This window comes from Onychomys torridus, chromosome 3, assembly GCF_903995425.1.
Source record: "Onychomys torridus chromosome 3, mOncTor1.1, whole genome shotgun sequence".
NCBI classification, from domain to species: domain Eukaryota; kingdom Metazoa; phylum Chordata; class Mammalia; order Rodentia; family Cricetidae; genus Onychomys; species Onychomys torridus.
Genome location: NC_050445.1, coordinates 37,104,118 through 37,126,220, shown reverse-complemented (window position 1 = coordinate 37,126,220; position 22,103 = coordinate 37,104,118). Strand labels below are relative to the sequence as shown.

Below are 22,103 nucleotides of genomic sequence, written 5' to 3'. Positions count from 1 at the left end.
TATTTTAGCAGGGTAATAACATAATCTGATTTACATTTCAGAGATCACCCTGGCTACAGCATAGACAACAGATTGAAGCAGGCTAAGAACAGAAGAAGGACCCCTGGAGGAGACTAAAGGACCAATTAAGAAGCTATTAAGCATATGTCCACACAAAGCCTTGCACAGAATGCGCGCAGAGGCATTATTCATAATAGCAAGAGTGGAAGCAAACAAATGGCTATTTACTGGTGAACGGATAAACAAAGCATTCTATAGCCACAGAACAGAATACAGTTCAGTAATAAAGAGGAATGAATAAAGTTCCAGTAAAAGCTACAATATGTACAAACCCAAAAATCACAAAGCTGGGTGGAAAAGACCAGACACCAAAGGCTATATAATACAAAACTACTTCTTTTGTTTGAGATGGGTGTCTCACTATGTAGCCAAGGTTAGCCTCAAACCTCCTGCATCCACCTCCCAAGTGCTGGGATTACAGCTGTAGGTCACCAAGTTGGGCCATATTAAGTCTATTTATCTGAAACATCCAGAAAAGACAATTCTATAAATAGAGCATCAACAAACAAAGTTACCTAGGGCAGAGATGGGAGTATGGATTAACTGTAAAAGGACTCAAGGCCTTACTCCGATTATGAAAAATGTCCTTAAAAGGTCACTGCATAACATGGTGGTTATTTTAGGAACTATTGAACTTTCTAGTTAATCCAAGTACATTTGAAGGCATGTAAATTATTCTATAATGAAGTTGTGGGGAAGGGTGCTATTTTGTTAATACAATAGTTAACATATTCAAAAGATTCTAGGGCCTTGCATGGTAGCACATGCCAGTAATCCCAGCACCACAGAGGCAGATAAAGGAACAAGAGTTCAAGGCTAGTCTGGGCTATATGAAAAGATTGTCTCAAAAATAATTCATGTCTACAAGGTATGTGGGATTCAAAATTGCTACCATGGACTTAGTGCTTATTGCATGTTATCTCTACCCTGGTGCTTTACTCATCCAATCCTTAACAAGCCTGTGGGGTAAATATTTACATTATATAAGAGCAAAAAAATGACTGCCAGACAAATACCAGGTCCCAAATCAGTCTCACAGTGAATCTGGGGTTCTAACTCAACAAGTCCAAGTCTCAAGTTCAACATCAAATATCTCTCTCCAGTACCACACTCAACATGTGATAAGACATGGGAGCAAAACAGAGGTCAGTGAGGACCCTGGGGCTTCCGGCTCAGGAAGCAGGATGATGCCTCTCCATCTTCCACTTCTTCAGCTCATCACAATCTGGCCTTCACTCTCAGTGTACCTACAAAAGCATTCTAGTGAAAGGCACCAGTGGTATTTACACTTGTATTTCTATCAACTAGTATACATTTGTAACGCTCCTTATCTATATGGCTTCCCTCTAGCACCTAACCCACCCTTGTCATCACTGCCCTCTTCAAGAATCCAGGGACTTTCTGACCTCTCACCACACTACTTTTCCGAGGGCTCTACCTAGCCAAGTCTACCAGGAAGCAGGCTTCCCCTGCTGCCTGGTCTCAGGGCCGCAGGACTCTCCTATTCTTTGCCCTCTCTATCTGTCCGTGTGCTCTTGGTATCCTCAGCCAATCTCTTGAGTTTTCCTGCCTCCGTCTCCCTAATGCAGGGCTGACACACGTGCCACCACATCCGGCCAAGCCTTCCTTAACTGCTGTTGATGAATTCATGAATTTTAACCCAGCACCCTGAAAAACAGGATTAGACACACTTTACTTACTAAACAGCTGACCTAAACAGACAGAAATACTTCATACCCAACATGCCCCAAACTGAACTTGGGCCTGTCCAACTTTCTTCCTCCCAATTTCCTTTGACCTAGTTAACACCTGAACTCCATTTGGAATTTCAAATCAGAAAAGGGGCCATCTTTAACACTTACCTAAACTTATTTTCTTCGCCATGACTTCCTTAAGCCTGAAATATCAACTGAATTGTTATCAATTCTCCCCACATCTCACTTCTCACTTGGTGATAGCTAATTCTCCAACCTTTCCTTCTGGTTTCTCTCAGTACTTCACACTCGTAGGTTTCCCCACCCATAGGTGGCTGTTTGTTATCTCTGCCACCATTCCTTCCCACCAGACCCCTAAGATGAAGACAACATCCAAAAGCAATCACTCACGAAACCAATTCTGCATTCAATTCCAGCAATGTCTGCACAGCACAACTATGGTTCCTCATGCCCACTACATCTAACACAAACACTCCAGTGACAAGAGAATTTCCCCTTTGTGCTAAAACTCTGCCTTTCCATGACACCAAGCTCCTATATATCACTGAGTCATTCATCTAACAAATATTCCACACACCAAGTACTAAATGAAGGCCCTTGTGTGAAGGATACTTGTGTGAACGGTCTACACCTTAACAGGTACTTCTGTCTCAGGGCCCAAAATGAAGTAGAATGAGACGGGAAAGGAAAAACAGCTCAAGGATTGTGCTCTTTAGAGAAAACGGCCATGACTCCTTTCTTAGAGGACCAGGCAAACTAAGAAAGGTGTGTACCAAGAGGCTTTGTAAGACACCAAAGCCAGCTGCATCTTTTCTTGTTGCTTTATTTTTTGTTTCGTGATTCTAGGGGTTGAGCCCTGGGCCCCCAGCCCTACCTACCTCAGAACTTCATCCCTAGCAGTCCCAGCTACATATTTTTGGTTTTGTTTTATTTTCCTGTTTGCTTGTATTCTTTTGTTTTGTGAAAAAGAGTATAAAGTAGCTCAGGTTAGCCTCAAACTCACTATGTAGCTCCAAATGATCTTCAAGTCCTGAACTCCTGACCCTTCTGCCTTCACTTCCCACGTACTGGATGACAGGCAAGTGCCCCAAGTCTGGCTTCATGCTTCCTGACAGCAGCTGCTGGGTAAATCTGCAATGTATCCACAAAGTTGAAAAAGCTTTGTTCACACGGACTCCAATCCTCTCCATCCCCAGGTGACCCTGGGTAACATCTAGTGACAGGGAGCACTGAGACCAGTAGTGGCTGCCCAGTCTCCAGGCACATGCCCTTACAACAGTGTACCTCATCGGTTTCCCCATCTTCAATAAAAGCATGCCATTGTCTCTTGCAAGAGAAAAGCAGACCTTCATTTCTGCAGCTCAGAGCTATTTAAGTGATATGTATCATATAAATAACATACATTAAAGTGATATATAATACATTTAATTCATACATATCATATACTTTATAACAATGTATTAATGCTTCAATATATTCTACATAACTCTATGTAACTGGGGCCAGAGCTTGACAGTACACCACTTGCCTAGCACACACAAAGCCCTAGGTTTGATTCTCACAAACTAAAAATAAAAAATAAGCCAGGCAGTGGTGGCGCACGCCTTTAATCCCAGCACTCGAAGGCAGAGCCAAGCGAATCTTTGTGAGTTCGAGGCCAGCCTGGTCTCCAAAGCGAGTTCCAGGAACGGCGCAAAGCTACACAGAGTAGCTCGAAAAACCAAAAAATAAAAAAAAATTAAAAAAAAATAAACCACTACATATTACATATTACCCATCACCACAAATACTGCAAAGTACAATACACTATAATACACATCCAGTATAGCATATTATAAAGCCAGTATATAAAGCTCATCAGTTTATGTAACCTATATGTGTAGTAACTTCCACATTTTAATTTACATTTCTATATTTCAACCCAAAATCAAAGAACTACAACATTAAAATTATGGTCAGACAAGTTAGCTAAAACTCACTCGAGTTTTACTCAGCTATAAACATTGGACTGTATTTTCTAAATACTGCCATCTACTTCCCTTCGGAATGTATACTGACTATTTCTACAGCAACTATGAAAGTGCTTTAAATCCCTCTAGCCATCTCAAGAAGTCACCCTTCGAACAGAAAGAGCTGGCTCAGAAAATACTAGAGGCTAGCCACCTCACTTCCTCTGTCTGGGAGGTTGAAGTTTTAGCCACTGGGGTAAATTGTAGTATGTACACCAGAAACTATCTGGTAGGGCGGTTATTCATACAGCCACAGGCACAGATTTTCTCTCTTCTACCTTATTCTCACCACCTGGGGCTGAGGAGGAGATCTGGAGTTCTTACCAGCAGCTGTGTAGGTCCTAGGAGGAGTGTGCAAGTGGTGGGTTTTTTTCTCCCTCTGCTTTTTGGGGCACAGGAGTACAAAATGTCTTTCAGTGCAGCAGCATTTGTGAACCTTTTGTTGTTTTTGTAGTTTCTCTCACACCTCCACATTGCTACTTAGTGTCATTCCAACTCCAACCAAACCATTTCTCCATGTGGGTTCTGGTCACATGTAGTCAAACATATGTACATGTCATCCAAAGAATCCATGGTAAGCAGACTGCAGGGTTGCGGATTCGGAGTCGCCTGCATCTGTTCCTCCACAGCTGAATTCTTGGGCCTTTGAGGTGCACAGGTAGTAACGGCAGCCCCAGCTGCAATTCTCCTGAACTTGAGCACTATTACTGGTCCCAGCTACACAATACGGAGGCCAGGCTCTACACAGTCTGAGGTACGCTCAGGTCTCACCTAATCTCCTCTGGGAACAGGCACTCACTTGTGAGGCAGCAGACAAGATTGAAAGATGCTGGCCAAGGTCATACACAGCCCACAGCTGTAAAATAACTGGGCTCTTCTCTGTGACGAAACTGACCCAAAGTTGGGCAGAGGTAGGGGGTCAAAGGTACAACATAAGCTTCAGGAAGAGCTGGACAAGCCACCTAAGAGGGGGAAACTTTCCAGGTGTCCTTATAGAGGGCATTTCCATTAGAAGAACCTTTTCCCACCTGCTGACCATTTGCTGACCTGTGTCTGCTCTCCTGTCTTCCAGCTGCCTCTGGAATCTCCATCCAGATACCAATGTGAAGCAACACCCCTAACACATCACATATCAATGCTACAAACTACACCCAGAGGCCCCTGGACTTTGGAGTTCATGGATTAATTCAATGTACACAAAACTGTGTGCTCACTGTATTGTTAAGGCAGAGTCCATACCTTACAAAACTCACAGTGGTTTATCTATCAAAAGAACCACAAGTACACTAAGGGTGATAAAGAGAAGCAGGCCTGTTGACAGAATCAGCTGTCAAAGACACTTAAGCAGGCAGAGCTCGGCCACCATTTGACTCACACCATGGGCTCCACAGAGCATGATGTATATCATCTAGTCATCCCACTTATCTCTTCCCACTCACTGTTTGGTCTGATCCAAAATTTGCACATACATGCCACCCACTAATCCAGAACTCAGTATGTTTTTCAGACACAAGAGGATGAGTACAAGGAACAAAGTCTTCTGCTATCAGAGGGAGAAACTCAAGTTATCTTTAAGATGGTAATGGCCAGAGCCACATGACACAGAACAGTTCACAACTGAAGCCCTAATGGTTTTTCTTCAGATGTTTCTTATCAAATTGATTTAAAGAACACAGATGTAATTTTCTCTCTTGATTTGCCCTCCAGGGAAGAACAGGTCATTTTCTGTGAACATTGGTTCCCCACTACCTTTTTAAGGCAAAGACACTCAATTTGTCAATTCTCCGATTTACAGAAGAAAATGGGGTGGCAGGGAACACACATAGACTCATTTCTGTAAGCCATGTGTCATTTTCAGTTCCTATTTAGCTTGTTACTTGTGTTCTGAATCCTAGAAAACTTAAGATGGCCCAAGACACTCACAGAACCTAAAATTGAAACTACAGGCTATGGCTAACCAAATAAATGTATAATCCTGGCTAACACACTCTCTACAGAAACCTCTACAGCACCCCACATTAAGAAATCTTTTCATTTAGGGGCTCTTGACTGCCAACATCTCCCAGAGCACACGGTGTGTTTCATGGCATGCACAGAGCTCTGACTGGCTCCTGTGAATGTCAGCTTGCAGCTTCAAGGCCAGCTGCAGAGATCCATTATGCCAGAAATGATGATAAGTGTAACTTTGAAAATGATACTCATTGAAGTTGACGTTTGCTCTGGAAGAGTCCACTCACAGCTCTGATGCTTTAGATAAATTTGTGAAATTTAAATAAATTTAAATAAATCTGGGGTCCTCAGCACGCTATCTAAGCAGGCACAGCAGGTGAACCCAAAAATCCTATTAAGCACATGTGAGTAATAAAAATGCTTGTTTTTCTATCACTAGAAAATTTGAGGCTTAGAGAGAGTGCAAGGCAAGAGAGAAATTCTTCCCAGGTATAAGAATACAGGCTATTTCAAAGAGGGCAGAAAAAATACTAGCAACTGCTCAGAATAAAGGGAAAAGCAAGACCGTATATCTAATACCATGAAAAGTAGTGCCTGCCAGCAGGAAGAAACTGGAAACTTGATATTGTAAGTAGGTCCTTTAAGTGCAAGCTATAAGCACCTCAGCAAGAAAAATATGGAGACTCATGAACTATTAATAAACTCAGCCTACTTAGTGAATTTTCTGTTGCTCACTAAATGCTACTCTTTCTATATTAGGATAACTGAAGATGAAATTTCTAATCTCATCAATGAAACAGAATACAAACTAGTTTCCCAGGAATGAGTACTGAATTATTGGTATACTCCTAATTTTTCTTAACTGATGATCCTGAACATTATAAAATTGCCCAAAATTTGAAAAACTTTCTTAGGTCAAGTTGCATTAGCCTGTGAAGTCCAAAACTGGAATTTGGTGCTCATCTGTCCATGTTTTAACAACTGCCTAAAGACAAAGCTTTGTTTACATGCTGAGAATACTGCTCTCATGCCTGGAAAGCAAACAAGATGACTGTTCGAAGCCAAGAAAAACATCAAGAGCAGCGAAAAGAGATTTACAAGACTCACACGGGGAATGGACAATCTCAGGATCCTCACTCACCCTGTAGAGTCCCTCAAGGGGCTCAGCATGCTCTCCTGTTTAGTTATTTTGTGGTCTCATAGGTTTAAGCTTCAGCTCTCCTGAGGAACTCCAAGCTACCACTGTAAGAGCAAACACTGACAAAGCCCTGGACACAAGGCCAGGTACACACATGCCCCATTCTCACTAGGGTGCAGTTACATGGAAACACTAGATAGGGAAATGCACTCGAAGGTGACGTGTCCATGCCGTAAACTATATTAAACCCTACAGAGCAAAGAGCTGAACCCAGGTCTGTGGGATCTCGATGCACTTTCAAAGAACTCCAGAATTTTAAATGTGAAAGGAACCCTAGCATACTAATGACCATTTTTTATTTATAAATCTACAAAGAAGGCTGGGAATACAGCTCAATGGTAAAGTGCTTGTCTAGCACATGGAAGGCCTAAATTCAGTTCCCAGCACCAAAAAAATAGTAGTTAATAATAATAGTAAACTAAAAGTCCATAATTCACCAGGAGTTTTACACACACCTTATCCTCCTACCCTAACCAAAGGATGTGATAACATTCGGACTTATGGACAAGGATGTGTCATCAGAGAACTGATTTGTCCAGAGCCACAGACTAAACATGTCAGCTTAATTTCAAGTTGGCTTTCTCCTGTGCATGACCTCAAGGAACCCAAAATGACCTCCAAGTCCTCACAGTTCAACAGCTTACCAGTTTTGGAAGAAACTGCAACAGGCTACATTTGTTATCAAAAAATTGACAGTAGCAAGAAATTCATATAAACTCAGAGCTGGAAAAAAGGAGAGACCTGAGAGAGGTACTCAATCTGAAGAGGAGAAAACTGAATGAAGCTCAGGGAAATGACAGGCCGTCCTTGAAAAAGACAGGAAGTAAAGAACCAGGCCAAGGACATTTGCACAAGAGTGGCATACGGGCAGACCAAAATGAGGCTGCTTGCCTGAACTGTAACAACAGAGATAAAATGTATCTATGAGAAAGGCAGCTTTCTTCAGGTTGTGTGGCTAAAGGACATGGTTTTTAAAAAAAAAGAAGTTTGCAAAAGTCCTCTAAAACACCTGTCCCCACTGCCAGCCTATCACTCAACATTATCTGATATTTTATCTAAATCTCTATGCTGTGGCCAAATTCTCTTTCAATTTTGTTTTGTGCCATTGCTGTGTCTCTACTGACACATGAGGACATGCATGTACTTACACATTTTTCTAACCAAATCTCAACTGAGACTTTCTTTTTTTTTTCTTTTCTTTCGTTTTTTAAGTTTTCACTCTCTAGTGTGGAACATTCAAAGCCTAGAGACAACTTTTTTTTCCATCTCTGTATAAAACTTGTTTGTAGTAATTCATATCTTACTACAAAAAGTACCAGCTAAACCACAACATAGCAAAGAATACAGCCTCGTCGTTCTATCACTGATTAGTACAGTGAGAATTGATGGTCACAGACCAAAAACTCAGTTCAACAGTTTGGAGTTTCTAACAGGAAAACTTTAATAAGTTCTTTTCAAAGTAACAAACTTCAGAGGAAAAAGTTTTTAAACACTTGAAATCTTTTTAAAGTTTTATTTTCTTGTAACAAATGCTAAAAAGTTTCTTACATAGTTAACAGATTGATAGTAGAGTGTAAAAACAGTAGAGGAAAAATATGAAGTACCCTAAAACCTCCTGAAGCCATTGGGGTGTTTTATTTACTAGGAACAAGTGTATTTTCCAAACCATGATGCTCCGAAGTCAGGTGCAGAGGAGTGTTAATGAAGTTAGTGCCGGTATACATACACCCTAGAGAAAATTCAAGTTTTCAGTTCATGTATCAAGCACACGCAAAGGGTACTTAACAAGTCTCTACAACGTATCCCTCAGAACCGACTGTCTTAGTTCTACGAACCTTGAAGAACTGCAACTGACCTCTGCCCCTATCAGGCTGGCAGACAGTAGGCCTGTAGTAACTAGGCCTGGTTCAAAACTTGGACCAACAAACCACAGGGGAGGCACCTGGGAAAACAGGTGGAAGGGAAGAAGCCAGACGTTAGCCAGCAGGGCCAGGAATGACTTGAATGCATGAGTGTATGTATGTGTTGGGGAAACGAGTGATGCCATCAGAGTGCCACTGAATGGCATGAAGGGTCGTCCTTAAAACGCCAATTCACCCTGAGAGAGAGAGAGGAGATGTGCGTGGAAAAGCAGGGTTCGGGTCCTGAACAGGAGACACACGGACTGGCACAGTGAAGCAAGAGTTTCAACTAAGCCCTGCAACTAGTGAGCAAGGACGACGTGGTGGCCCGGCACCCCCATCTGCCCCAGCACGGTGCCTGGCGACTGGCACACAACCAAGAACTTTCTCTGAATGGACGTTCCGAGTCTTGAAACTATGTGCTTCTTCTCAGAGACCGAGACTCGTAGCGGGACAACAGCGCGAGCCGAGAGCGGAGAAAGCAGGTGCAGCGGTCCCAGGCACGTCTCAGCGTCGGGGTCCGAGTTCAGGGGCTGCCCTCCGCCCGCCCACGGCACTCACCCGGATGCCCTTCACCACGGTGATGTTCTCGTTCTCGTCCGCCTCGAAGGTGACCCGGCGGGTGCTGGCGGTCCCGCCCATGGCTCCGGCTTCTGTCCCCGCAGAGTCTGAGCGTGGACCCGCGAGCACGTCAGGACCCACGCGCACACCTGCGCGTGAAAGCCCAGGAACCCTTCCCTTGCCCGGCAGGAGCAAGGCCACGACCCCAAGAAGCAAGGAGAAGGCGCCGGCACCAAAAGCCCGCCTCCTCCGGTCACGTGCCGGGAGTAGACCGCCTCGGGTTGGCCAGAGAGGCAAGCCGGCCGCCTCTTATAGGAAAGCGCTCTAGGATTGGTGGGCTCGGACCCGGATGCTATGGCAACAGGTGGTGCTTAACAAGGTTTCCGGGGCCTCTGAGAGTAGTGGGAATTGTAGTCTTGATCTGGCGTGGCGGGTGTTGTGACCCTCCGTTCTTGCTCCCGAGTTTGCAAGGGGATTAGAGTATTCTGGGAGTTGTAGTCTTGACGGACCGGAGAGCTCTAACGGGTCTGCTTTCCAGGAAGTTTGTTCACCCAACCGTTTGCAATTGACTCTAAAAAGTTCAGTCAGTTAAGTAGGCAGTGGCTCTCCAAACAGCTCAAAGCTAGATATGGGAGATGCACTCCCATAAACAAGCCGTTCTTAACATCCCTAGTCTCAAACCTCTGTCACTAAACTTACCATTTTGCCATTTAGTCTTAAACTTTTAGGAGCAGAGACTACATTTGCTTAAATTCCTATTTCATGGCCTATGTATTTGTTCGGTTGTGTGAAGTGAAACTTTCAATGTTAGGACTTTCAAATATGCATACAAAAATATACAGGGAAAAATTTATTTACACCAAGCTTGCAGGCACAGCAGTATTTCCCACGTGTGTGACTCCCCTGCTCCTTCATAAGTTAGGTCACCGAACGATTAGACAGGGAAAAGTAATGGCCAAAGATGGTATAAATTGGTGAAGGAATTAATGCGGCATTAGACAAAGCTGAGATGATCTATTATGGAAAGTTTCTACTTCGGTACTTTGCCTTCATGCACTCTAAAAAAAAATTAAGTTATCCATGTATTTCTTTTTTGTTTTGTTGCTTTGCTTTGTTTTTGCTCAACACTGTTGCTAAAAGTACAGTATGATCTTAGATTTACAGAGACAGATACTCTTTAGAAGTTAGATGGGTGGGGCTGTGGGTTTAGGTCAGTTGTACGTGCAACGCAGAGACAGCCCTAGCTATGTGAGGGAGGAGAAAGGAACAGGAGGAAGGAGGCTTGAGGAGACTGGAAGGGGAAGAGGAAAAAAAAAGGAGGAGGCAGAAAGGAGAGGAGGGGAATGGGAGAGGACAGAACTAGCTGAACATGGATACTTTTTTCAATTCGTCCTTTTCTGAATTAAGCGCCACAGAACACAACATATCATGGTATCCTCTTACGTCAGACGGATCTGAAACATTGAAGAAACAAGTCTGAGCTTGAGTTATTTGTCATTATGTCAGGATCTGCACAGCAGAAACGTTTTCTATCCCATTCCAACATCCCTGGTCAGTAGCACAGCGGCCATTTCATCTCACCATGCCATCCTTCCAACATAGGTGCATCTATAGCACACTATATTACCTGCAGTTTTGAGCCTATCTGCTCCTTTACTTGCCCTCAAGTTATATCACGGCTAAACAGTCTTCTGCAGGGAGCCCGGACACCCACGGATTGTCGTTCCTTACAGTGGGTCCTCCCCCTCTCGGAACACAACCTCACTCCTTACAACAAATACAGCACGTAATGGGGATGCTGCATATAACAGTTGCTCAATAAACACTTGCAAAATGAAAGGCTTCCATACGGAGAGTAGAGAGATAAAAAACACCACCTGTCAACAACGAAGAAAGCCAAGTGTGAGAAGGAAGTGGATGCCTTCAGTTAGGGAACAAAAAGCATTTAAGTGGTCTTCTCAGTAGAGGTTCCAAAATGCTTTCAAACTCCTAGTGCATTTCAAACAACACTAAAGAAACCTTCTAAATAATAATAATAACAATAAAATAATAATAATAATACATCTCATTTGAGGGAGAAAATGCCTACAGTGACAATATTATTCTCCCCATGTCAATTCCATGGCCCATAATTTCTACCATCTCTTCCTGAACTATGGAGAACCAGTGGCCTCCTCTTCTCCCTGGCTCTACCTTTCTCATGATCATCTAACCCAAAGGCAACATTTATTAGCCAGGAATGTAGGAAGTAAAACGCAAAACTTGGCTAAAAAAAAAAAAAAAAAAGAAAGAAAAGAAAAGAAAAAAAAGAAAAACTCAATTTGAACCGCTCAGATTCTCTCTCCCTTTTCTCTATTTTTGGTATCACTTTCTCAAGTTTAAATGTGAAATTCGCAGCGTACCAAAAGAGAAGTGGAGCAGCTCGGGTAATGAGTCTGAACCGGGAAACGTCACGGCAGACTACAGAGGGGTGAAGCAGGAACCGTAAGCAGAATAAAAACATCCAGATGGCAAGAAAAAAGTCAAACTGCCTCTGTCACACATGACATGTTCTTATAAATAGAAAAATCCCAAAGAATCTACTAAAAAAGGGAATTATTTTTAAAGTTCAGCAAGGCTGCAGAATATAAGATCAAAGTAAAAGCCCCGGTGTATATCTATACACTGCAACTAGCAAGCCCAAGCAAAATGAACACATCAAACCCATCAGGAATAGCATCAAAAATAGCGCAAATGTCCATTTATTGATAAATAGATCAACATGATGCAGCATTTCCAGACAATGGAATAGTATTGGGTAATAAAAAGGTACAAAGTGCTGGCATATGCTATGACATCGATGAATCGACATCTTATGTCATAACATCAAACTGTGCCAAGGGCTAGAGAGAAGACTCAGTAGTTAAGGACCCTTGCTGCTCAGGTTCAGTTCCCAGCACCCACGTGACAACTCCTAACTGCCAGTAACGCCAGTTCTCAGTGACCAGACCCCTCCTCTTCTGGCCTCTGCAGGCACCAGGCATATACTTAGAACATTATATGTATGCATATAAATGTACAGCCAGACAAAATGCATACATGCTATAAATAAATGTGTTTTTTAATTATTCCCAAGAAAAATTCCAGACACAAAAAGACTACATATCATGTGATTCCATTTAAGTGTATTGTGCAAACTGACTGATTTGTGCACTTAAAATAAATTATCTTTTTGACATATAAGTTACGCATTAGTGAAGAAGAACAGAAGCTTATTTAGCATTCAATAAAGTCAAATGTGAAAGAGTTTTTTAATAGAAAAGGTGGAACCTGAGTTATAGATCAGTGGCAGAACACTTGGCTAGCATGAGCAAGGCTTTAGGTGTGAGTCTCAGCATCAAAGAGAGAGTTCTGGGGAAACAGCTGGGTGGGTAAAGAGCCGGCTGTAACCATAGGACCTGCCGAGTTCAGATCCCCAGCATCCACACAAGAAGCTGGAACAGGGGAGAAGCATAGAGATGTGATTCCTTGGACTCCCTAGTCAGCCAATCTAGCTGAAAGGACGAGATGCACATTGAAGAAACCTTGTCTCGAAACCTAAGGTACAGAAGCTACTGAGGAAGCCATTGTAACACCAAATTCTGGCCTCCACATGCACCAATACAGTCTCTCTCTCTCTCTCTCTCTCTCTCTCTCTCTCTCTCTCTGTCTCTCTCTCTCTCTCTGTCTCTCTCTGTCTCTCTCTCTCTCTGTCTCTCTCTGTCTCTCTCTCTCTCTCTCTCTCTCTCTCTCTCTCTCTCTCTCTCTCTCTCTCTCCCCTCTCTCTCTCTCCTCTCTTCTTCCCCTCTCCTCCTTTCACTCCTCTCCTCTAATTTATCTATCTATCTATCTATCTATCTATCATCTGTCTGTCTATCTGTCTGTCTGTCTATCTATCTGTCTGTCTATCTATCTCTCAGCTGTTGTACTGCAGCTGTTGTTCACAATATTAAATCAAGCAAAATTCCAGTTGGATGGGGAAAGGCTCACGAGGCCAAGGAGCTATTGGCAGCTCATTGCTTCTAGGAAAGGAAGAGTCACTTTCCTTCAGTTAAGTGGCCCCAGTAGTTTGCCCACACTCCACTAGAGAGCCTCATCCCCATGTGCATAATGACAGCCCTGACTGGACTCAGTGAGTTATATTTTTTTTAAGAATTCTTTTTTAAAAAGGAAGAGCATATGAAGTTTGAAGACAACATGTAGAAAGGTCTGAGGGGTGCAATTAGAGGCGGAAAGTGGGGAGATAAATATGGCCAAAACACATTACATGTATAAAATTCTTTAAAATACACAAAAAATTTTTTACTGAAGTGTTAGATAGTAAAATAGAAGTCTATCAAATGGATGCTATCATGAAGTGAGTAACAACTTAGTCCCACACACTCAGAGCATGGAACAGAGACACAAGCCTCCAGAAGTTTCCAGAGTTTATTAGAACTCCAGGAAAGTTTCCAGATGCAATCTTGTTAATAGTTGGTCTTATCCATGTTTCTGCTTGCACTCAGGCTCCTCTCTACACACCTTGCCCCTCTCCCCGATGCCCATAGCTTTACCAAAAGCTCTTCCTCATGGCATAAGCCTATCCAAACATCAACAGAGCAATACAGGACTCCAGAAACTGGCATGCTAAGGAAGAATGGCAGATGGCACACTGTCCTTAGCTTCATAACTGAGATCCAAAGGGTCTCACTCTTAGCTTGGCCATTGTGATAGCTAATCTCGATTGTCAATTTGATTGGATCTGCAATCAACTAAGAGACAATGCCTCTGGGCCAGTAAGGGTATTTCTGGGAGGACTAAGGAGGAGGCCCCTCCCCTGGTGTGGTGGCACCTTCCATCAGATGCTCAGATATGAGGAAGTCAGGGGGAAACACTAGTGCTTTTTTCCTAACCACCTTTGCCCCTTGTTGACAAACACATCTGTTCTGTTGCTGCTGTATTTGGTGATACTGGAACCCAGATTCTTCTTCCTTCCAATGTGGACTGAAGAGCTGTAGCGGTGCCAGATTGGGATGGCTGAGACGTTCAGCCCTGTGTGCTAAGCAGCTGCATAGGTCTTGGTTTTACCTGTACACACATCCACTGTTGAACTACTCAGACAGTATTATGAAAGCCAATCCACTAAATAGTCTTCGTTATGGGTTATGTTCCTCTAGAGAGCGATGGCTAATGCAGCCACTACAAAAGTATTGTCCTCCAACTCCTTGTGATGTGTCGTTTCTTACTTTTCTAGTACATCAAACCTTGGGAAGAAGGAGAGAGGAGGAAGGGAGGCACAGAGAGAAGGAGGAAAGGGGGAGAGAGGGGGAAGAAAAGAAAAGGGAAGGAAGGAGGGAGGGAGGGAAGAAGACACAGAAAGAAGGAAGAAGAGTGGAGGGAGGGAAGGAGGGAAGGAAGAGAGGAGGGCAGGAGGGAGAAAATGAAGGGGAAGGAAAGAAAAGGAGGAGAAATGCAAGAGGGGAGGAAAGGAGAGAGGAAGAGATGAAAGAGAAGGGAAAGGAAGGAGAGAAGAATGAAGGATGACAGGCGGGGGTAATAAAAAAGGAAGGGTGGAGGTAGAGAAGGAGGGAGGTTGTTTCCAATCATCCTTCTCGCTGGGGGTGGAGAGGTAGGGGTGGAAAACACCCACCTAGACTTCTAGACCATTCCACTGAAGTGCAAGAAGTCTCAGGTGAGAAGAAACCTTGCAGGACACACTCTGATTTGTCAACTCCAACTTTAAACTAAAAATCACTAAAAGCAAAGTCCTCTCTTACCTGCCCCCTTACACATGGCTTCACTGCCTTACTCGCTGGGCCAGGAGTTCAGGGAGACACCGACTCAAAGGTGAAAGAACAATGCTGAGGAGGTAGAGAGCCCAGTTCCTGGTCCCCAGCCCACAGAGCTAATGAGTGTGTTCTTCAGCACCGCACAAGAGCCCTCTCAGAGCTCTTGAGGAGCATTGCAGCCACACAGCAGAGCACTTGGGGTCTTTGGCCTGGCCTGAAAATGAGTGCAGATATATCAATCTTCCTTTCTGAGCAAGAAATTGAAGCAGTTGCCCTGACATTAGTCATCTACTTAAAGAGACAATTAAACACAGTCCTTGAAGTCAGGATGATGCTGGAGAATCTAGGCCATATAGTTGCCATAGTTATAGCTGGCCAATCAAAATCACAGGCAAGAGCTGCGGGTGGAGTTCAATCCATACGAGCACATTCTGAAACTATGGACTAGGAGGTGTCCGACAGACTGTCACAGGGCCCCAGCTTTCGAAACCCTCCCATCTACTATTATACAGAGAACCATATGAAAACAAGATAACGCTTAGCGGTAGTTCTCCCTGAATGTGAGCGTGTGTGTGTGTGTGTGTGTGTGTGTGTGTGTGTGTGTGTGTGTGTACATGGGCTCCTGTGACAGATTGGAATATAAGAATTTTAAGTAGTACATTTAAAGAGATTACAAACTCTAAATAGCGTAAAACAAGTCAGCAATAAGTAAACGGCGTTCACAAGTGCAGGATAAAGATGTATATTTTGGCATGTAACATCAGTAACAGCACAAACCAGTCTCTACTGAGCTACTCATGTATTAAGTAAAATCATGAGAGAGCGGTCCCTCACTTCTCAAGAACATCGCCATCCATCTCCAACTTCCAGTGGACAGTACCTTTGCTGCTAATGTCTGGCTCACCATAAATTGTATATGCTGTGCCCTGCCTCACTGTAGGGTGAGCCTGGTGACTATTCTGCTTAACAGACACCACTTAACACTATATAGCTAAAATAAATTCTGCACATGGGCCATATTCTTGGCAATGCCCCAAGATTTCCTGGTTCGTCCAGCATAAAGTTTATTCTAGAGTAAAGCTTCACCCAGTTTACAGCCGGTTTCTAAGTAGTCACTTTCTGTCACTGCCTGGACACTTCTCTGCCTGGCCTTTTTCATTTTTATGGGTTTTCCCTGACACCTCATTTCTTTTCTCCTCTCTGTGTGCTCATCAAATTATAGTGGCTGGAATATTGAGTGTTGGGGTAAGGGCATGGAGGGAGGGATTGACAGGGAGAAGTATGCACAGAGAAAGAAAGAGAGAGACAAACCCTGACTAGCTTCCCATCGCTTCCAAATTCAAACCGTGCCAAGGTCCCAAGGCCCTTTGATTTCCTTTGCACAGGATTTAGAGTGATCATCTCTGATGAGCATAGCACAAGTCAGGAGAGACTCATTCCTCATCTCCATCCCTTAAACAAGCACAAACATTCCATCTGTCATCTCTCCTGAATGGCTCCGCTGGCCTTGATGAATTTTCAAGCCATTTTTACTTGAGAGCGCAGGGACTTTCTTCTAACCTTTTAACAATATCTACCTGTCATGGAACTTGAGAGATTTCTGAAATGCAAGCTGTTAGCCTCTTTACTTCCAAATAACAAATGTTTGGGATGCATCAAGGTTACACAGGCAGTTCTGCTGAGAGGTTGGACAGGCAGAGAAACGCATGTTTACTGATGCTAATACTGTAGAAACAGCCCCACGAATACTCTCAGCTGCTGATTCCCAACTCAGGACCATCCAAGGCAAGCACTTTGCTGACCTTTCAGTGCCAGTGAAACACTGTTTTGCTTTCATGTTCCAAAGCGAAGTCTTTACCCCAACACTCAATACTCCAGCCTTTATAATTTGGCAAGCATATGGAAGGAAGAAAATAATTCCAGTCCTTAGCCCAAAGTAGGCGACTACACAGTGTATTCTTGTGTTGGAATTCATGAGATTTTAAGTGGAAATAACCTTGACAATCATCTGATCTCCTTCTTCAAAATTTCATTTTTAGAGACTTTATTTTTAATTATGCATATGTGTGTGGGGTGCACATGAAGTCAGGTGCCCACAGAGGCCAGAAGAAGAACCTCCTAGAGATGAAATTACATGCAGTTGTGAGCAGCCCAGCATGAGTAGCTGGGAACTGAACTCAAGTCCTCCACAAGAGCAGTATGCACTCATACCTGTGGAACCATTGTCTCTCCAGCCCCCAATCTTCATTTTTTTTTTACTACGGATGATGGGGCTCACACCCAGAGAAAATGAGTGAGTCACCCAAGTCCACAAAGCCCTGTGACAAGAGACATTCAGTCTACTACTTTGCCAGCACTTCTGATTCCTCTCTGATGGGAATCTGCCCTCCTGAGCCTCAACTGCCCCGGTTCTGAGGCCTGGTAATGGGCACTTCAGCAATCACTGGAACTAAGGTAGACAGGATTATTAAATGGAGATGACAGTGTTGTACAGTTGTGAGGTGCTGATATAGAACCCAAGTGTAGGGGTGACAGGTCCAACATAAAGCCAGTCTCCTCCTCTATGGGAATATTGGAGGCTTCACACAAATCCATATATATATATGAACTTGCTGGGCAGTGGTGGCACACACTTTTAATTCCAGCACTTGGAAGGCAGAGAAGGTGGATCTCTGAGTTCAAGGCCAGCATGGTCTACAGAGTGAGTTCTAGGACAGCCAGAGATACACAGAGGAACTCTGTTTGGGGGCGGGGGGGGAGAACTTAAGTCTACCGAAAGCTCATAGAGGAAAATTTATCATAGCTTCATCACACAAGACCTCATGCAGGAAACAATGCAAGTGTTCGTTGACTTACAAGTGCACAATGGTGGCATATTTGCACAAGGAAACGCTTCACTACAGTGAAAGACAAAAAAAGCATAACTATTGTTAAATTTAACAAAGCTGAATATCATAGGAATAATGCTGGAAAACACAGAACAATATGTATACTGCTTAAGGCCATGCACATGAGTTCAAGAACAGGGCAAAGCCTAGGGGCAGAGCGCATGGCACAAAGAGCCTGACTGCTTTGACCAAGAGCCGGAGTCAATCACAACCAACCGGGAGCGGGGGAGACCTTTGCAAACGTAACTGATCAGAGCAGTGAGATGGCTCGGCAGGTGGAAGTATTAGATGTCAGGACTGACAGCCTCCGTTTCATTCCCCTGACCCACATGATGCTAAGAGAAACTGATTCATTCAAGTTGTCCTCTGACCTCCACATTGTCAGGTCTCAAACCCTGGGACAAATGGCTGAGGTGCCTGTTTAACATATCAAAGTGGACCTGCCTGCTAGGCTGTCCCAGCAACCCTCAGTCCCTACCTGTTCCTGGGTTTGGCTGGCATGCTCCGCCCCCACCCTAAACTTCTCCAGGAACTGGACTGCCTTTCCCTCCAGCTGCCCTTCCCTATGTAATCCAGCCTCTTTGATTACCTGGCCCTTTCATTTACCATTACCCCGATGGCCTCTTGGTGTGGCTCCTCTCCTCTCTCTGTTTTCCTTACCAGGCCCAGCTCAGTCCGGTCATCTCTGCTCTGGACTCTGCCAGATGTCTCTGCCTCTGGCTACGCTCTCCCTTTTATCTACAATGAACTTTCTCCTCTGCCATACCTAGGAGTAGTCATGTCCTTTTCTTTTTATTTCTTTTTTCCATTCACACATTTGGGTTGTAGCACACATTAATAAACACACACACACACACACACACACACACACACACACACACACACATCTTACAGTAAAAGACATCAAAAGTGGTTACCTTTGTAATTGGAGTTCACCTAGAGGTAGCACCATGGAAGCTTCTTCTATGTCTTAAAGGTTCTAGTCACTAATTGTGTGGTTACTGTGTGGTATGCATATCTGTAAATTTTTATTAGGCTGTATACTTAAGATTTGTACATTTGTCCATGAGTAAGATGCAAGCAATATTTCAATTTTTTTTTTTTTAATTTAGAAGTAGAATGAAAGCAAGACAGAGAGATCTGCTGGGGAGAACATGTCTCAGGGATGACTGAAGCCTCTATTGGAAAGCTGAGATTCAGGGTACTTCATAATTAACAAGGACATCCTAAGTCTATTATAGTCAATCACCTGTGAAAAGAAAGAATCAGACGATAGAAAAAAGAAGGATACACTGGACAGATGTGCTCCAAACCATGCCAAACCGAAGGAAATGTCACAGAGAAACTTAAAGCAGAGGCTTGCTGGAGTCAGCGCCCACACCCAGTGACGCTCAGCTGTACGTTTAGATACATCAGCTTGGCAGCTTGAAATCAATGACTGTGGGAATAGCTCAGTCATCAAAGAAAGCAAACACCATAAAACTGGGCTTGTATTTTCCCTTCAGCCTGGGTATTTAACAGTTGGTAATCTACATGAGTCCTAGGCATTAGAGTACCAGGATCACACATGTATACAAGAGTAAGTACAGTCACCTCTTTTATCTTCAGGTTCTGCATTTACGAATCCAATGAAACAGTTCTCAAAAATATTTGGGAGGGGGTAAAGAGAAGGCTCAGTGTTTAATATTGTGTACTTCTCTTTTGAGAGACCCAAGCTCCATTCCTAGCACCTAGGATAAGCAGGTCATAACAGCTTGTAACTCTAACTCAAGGGATCCATTGCCCTCTTCTATCTTCCTTGGGCACCTGTATTGGTGAAATTATTAAGGCCACTCCACGTAGTTAAAAGGGAGGTTTATTTTGTGGGGTAACTTACAAATGAAGGGGTAGGTTGCAGGGTCTGGCAAAGGTATAGCACAGTCCGGCGGTGTTCTCTGGAGAACTCTGCTCGGTCTACCTCCTGCGTCCAGCGTCCCCGAACCAAGAGAGCGACCTCCTCTTGATCCTCGGTCTTCGGCTCCCTCCTCTGCCCCGCCTTGTGGGCGTGATCATTACTGAAGCCTCAATGGAGGTTGGAACTTCCAGGCCAATGCTGGGATGGCTATCCACTACACACCTGCACTTATATACTCACATGTGTATGTGCATGTACACACACACACACACACACACACACACACACACGCACACACGCACGCACACACACACACTAACATTTATATATATATATATAATTTTTTTTTGAGTGAGATTGTCCCCATCCTTAACTCCACCCAAGGATGTGAGTAAGGCTCAGCGTGTAAACCTATCAGCACACCTCTCCTGGTTCTCCTAGAACATAGACTCTTCTTGGCTAGATACCCATTGTATAGCCTGGAGTGTTCCTTTTTGATCACCCAAGAAGCCTGCATGAAAACAGGGCTGAAAAGAAAGAATAGAGAGTAAACTGGAAAGTAAAACTGCTGTGGACGTTCTGTATGTCAAATGTGTTGCTCTGATTGGATAATAAATAAAACACTGATTGGCCAGTAGCCAGGCAGGAAGTATAGGCAAGACAAGCAGAGAAGAGAATTCTGGGAAATGGAAGGCTGAGGCAGAGAGACCCTGCCAGTTGCCACCATGGCAAGTGAGATATAAGGAACCGGTAAGCTACAAGCCATGTGGCAACTTATAGACTAATAGAAATGGGTTAATTTAAGATATAAGAACTAGATAACAAGAAGCCTGAGCTATTAAGCCAAACAGTTTAAATAATATAAGCATCTGAATGATTAATAAGTGAGCTGTTGGATGGCCGGGCTTGGCTGGACCTGGAGAGAAAACTCTAGCTACATAAAACAGTTTGGTCCTGTCTCTTGGCTCCAAATCACACCTATCAGGCACCTTTCTGGAGTTTCCCATTACATGAGCAAATAAGTTTGTGTCTTCTCTGTTATAAGTCACTAAATAAAGCATAGTAACTGATAAACCACTTTGCTTTCTATTTTCCAAGTTACTGACATTTACCATAGAGTTGCCATTCACTGCACAAGGCCGGGGTCCCTCTATATGCCTGGTCCTTTTAGATGCTACAGTAATATGTGGGAACTGAGACGGGGAGAGGGCAGAATCTTAGGGCCCTGAACATAGACAAGAACTATATAGAATGAGTTGGAATCAAAGGAACTATGTGTCCGTGTTTCTTCGTGATCTCTGACAAATGGCAGAAAGAACCATTATTCTCAAGGCATGGCTGTGAGGAAGAGGCGTTTCAAAGAGGAATGGATGGTCAGTGTAGAGGCTGCTATAAACAAAGATAACCATTGCCAGTGTTTTTGCCTTTTCCCCGTATTAGCCATCAAAACATTTAAATGAGGGACTACCTTACTGCACTGATGGTAGGTATTTTAGGGAAAGCACTTAACATAGAGAACATCTGGCATTGTCTAAAATATGAAGTAGTGATTTTATGTTACCCTAGCCATGTTTTTTCCTTCTTGATCTCCAATGCACTATTATATTTCCAATCTCACATTGTATTTTGTTTGTGTATGTTTTAGATATTTATATTGCCTACATCAATTCCATTTTTAACTCCTTAATTTGGAATTATTTGTAAGCTGTTTTCCTATTTTCCTTAGTCTTGCATAAGCAGCTTCTGTTTATTAAAATAACATGTGTTTGTTATAGTAAATGTAGATAAATAAAAGATTAACAATAAAAACTATATATAATACCTTCTATTTATACCTATCTATTGCTAATATATTCAGAATACAAAAATACATTCTTGGGGTTGGGGATTTAGCTCAGTGGTAGAGTGCTTGCCTAGCAAGCGCAAGGCCCTGGGTTCAACCCTCAGCTCAAAAAAAAAAAAAAAAAAAAACCACATTCTTTTTTATCTCCAAGATAAATGGGGTCATAAAGTACATGCTAGTATTTAGCCTACTGGGTTTTTGTTTATTGCATTCTAAGTCTCTTTTCTATGCCATTAAACATTGTCTTACACTAGTTTTTATTTATATGATTACATGATAACCTTTGTGTGATGTTTTC

The 22,103-nt window shown here is 43.2% G+C and overlaps 1 protein-coding gene across 2 annotated transcripts in view; it reads right to left on the bottom strand.

Moving 5' to 3' along the window:
* Nucleotides 1–9,646, bottom strand: part of Chchd3 (coiled-coil-helix-coiled-coil-helix domain containing 3) — a 284,864-nt gene extending 275,218 nt beyond the window's left edge. For both annotated transcript variants that reach the window (XM_036181401.1, XM_036181402.1), the window contains exon 1: nt 9,395–9,646. In XM_036181401.1, coding sequence (XP_036037294.1) covers nt 9,395–9,475 — 81 coding nt within the window. In that variant the 5' untranslated portion in view covers nt 9,476–9,646. The remainder of the gene's footprint in view (nt 1–9,394) is intronic.
* Between the last annotated feature and the right edge of the window lie 12,457 nt (nt 9,647–22,103).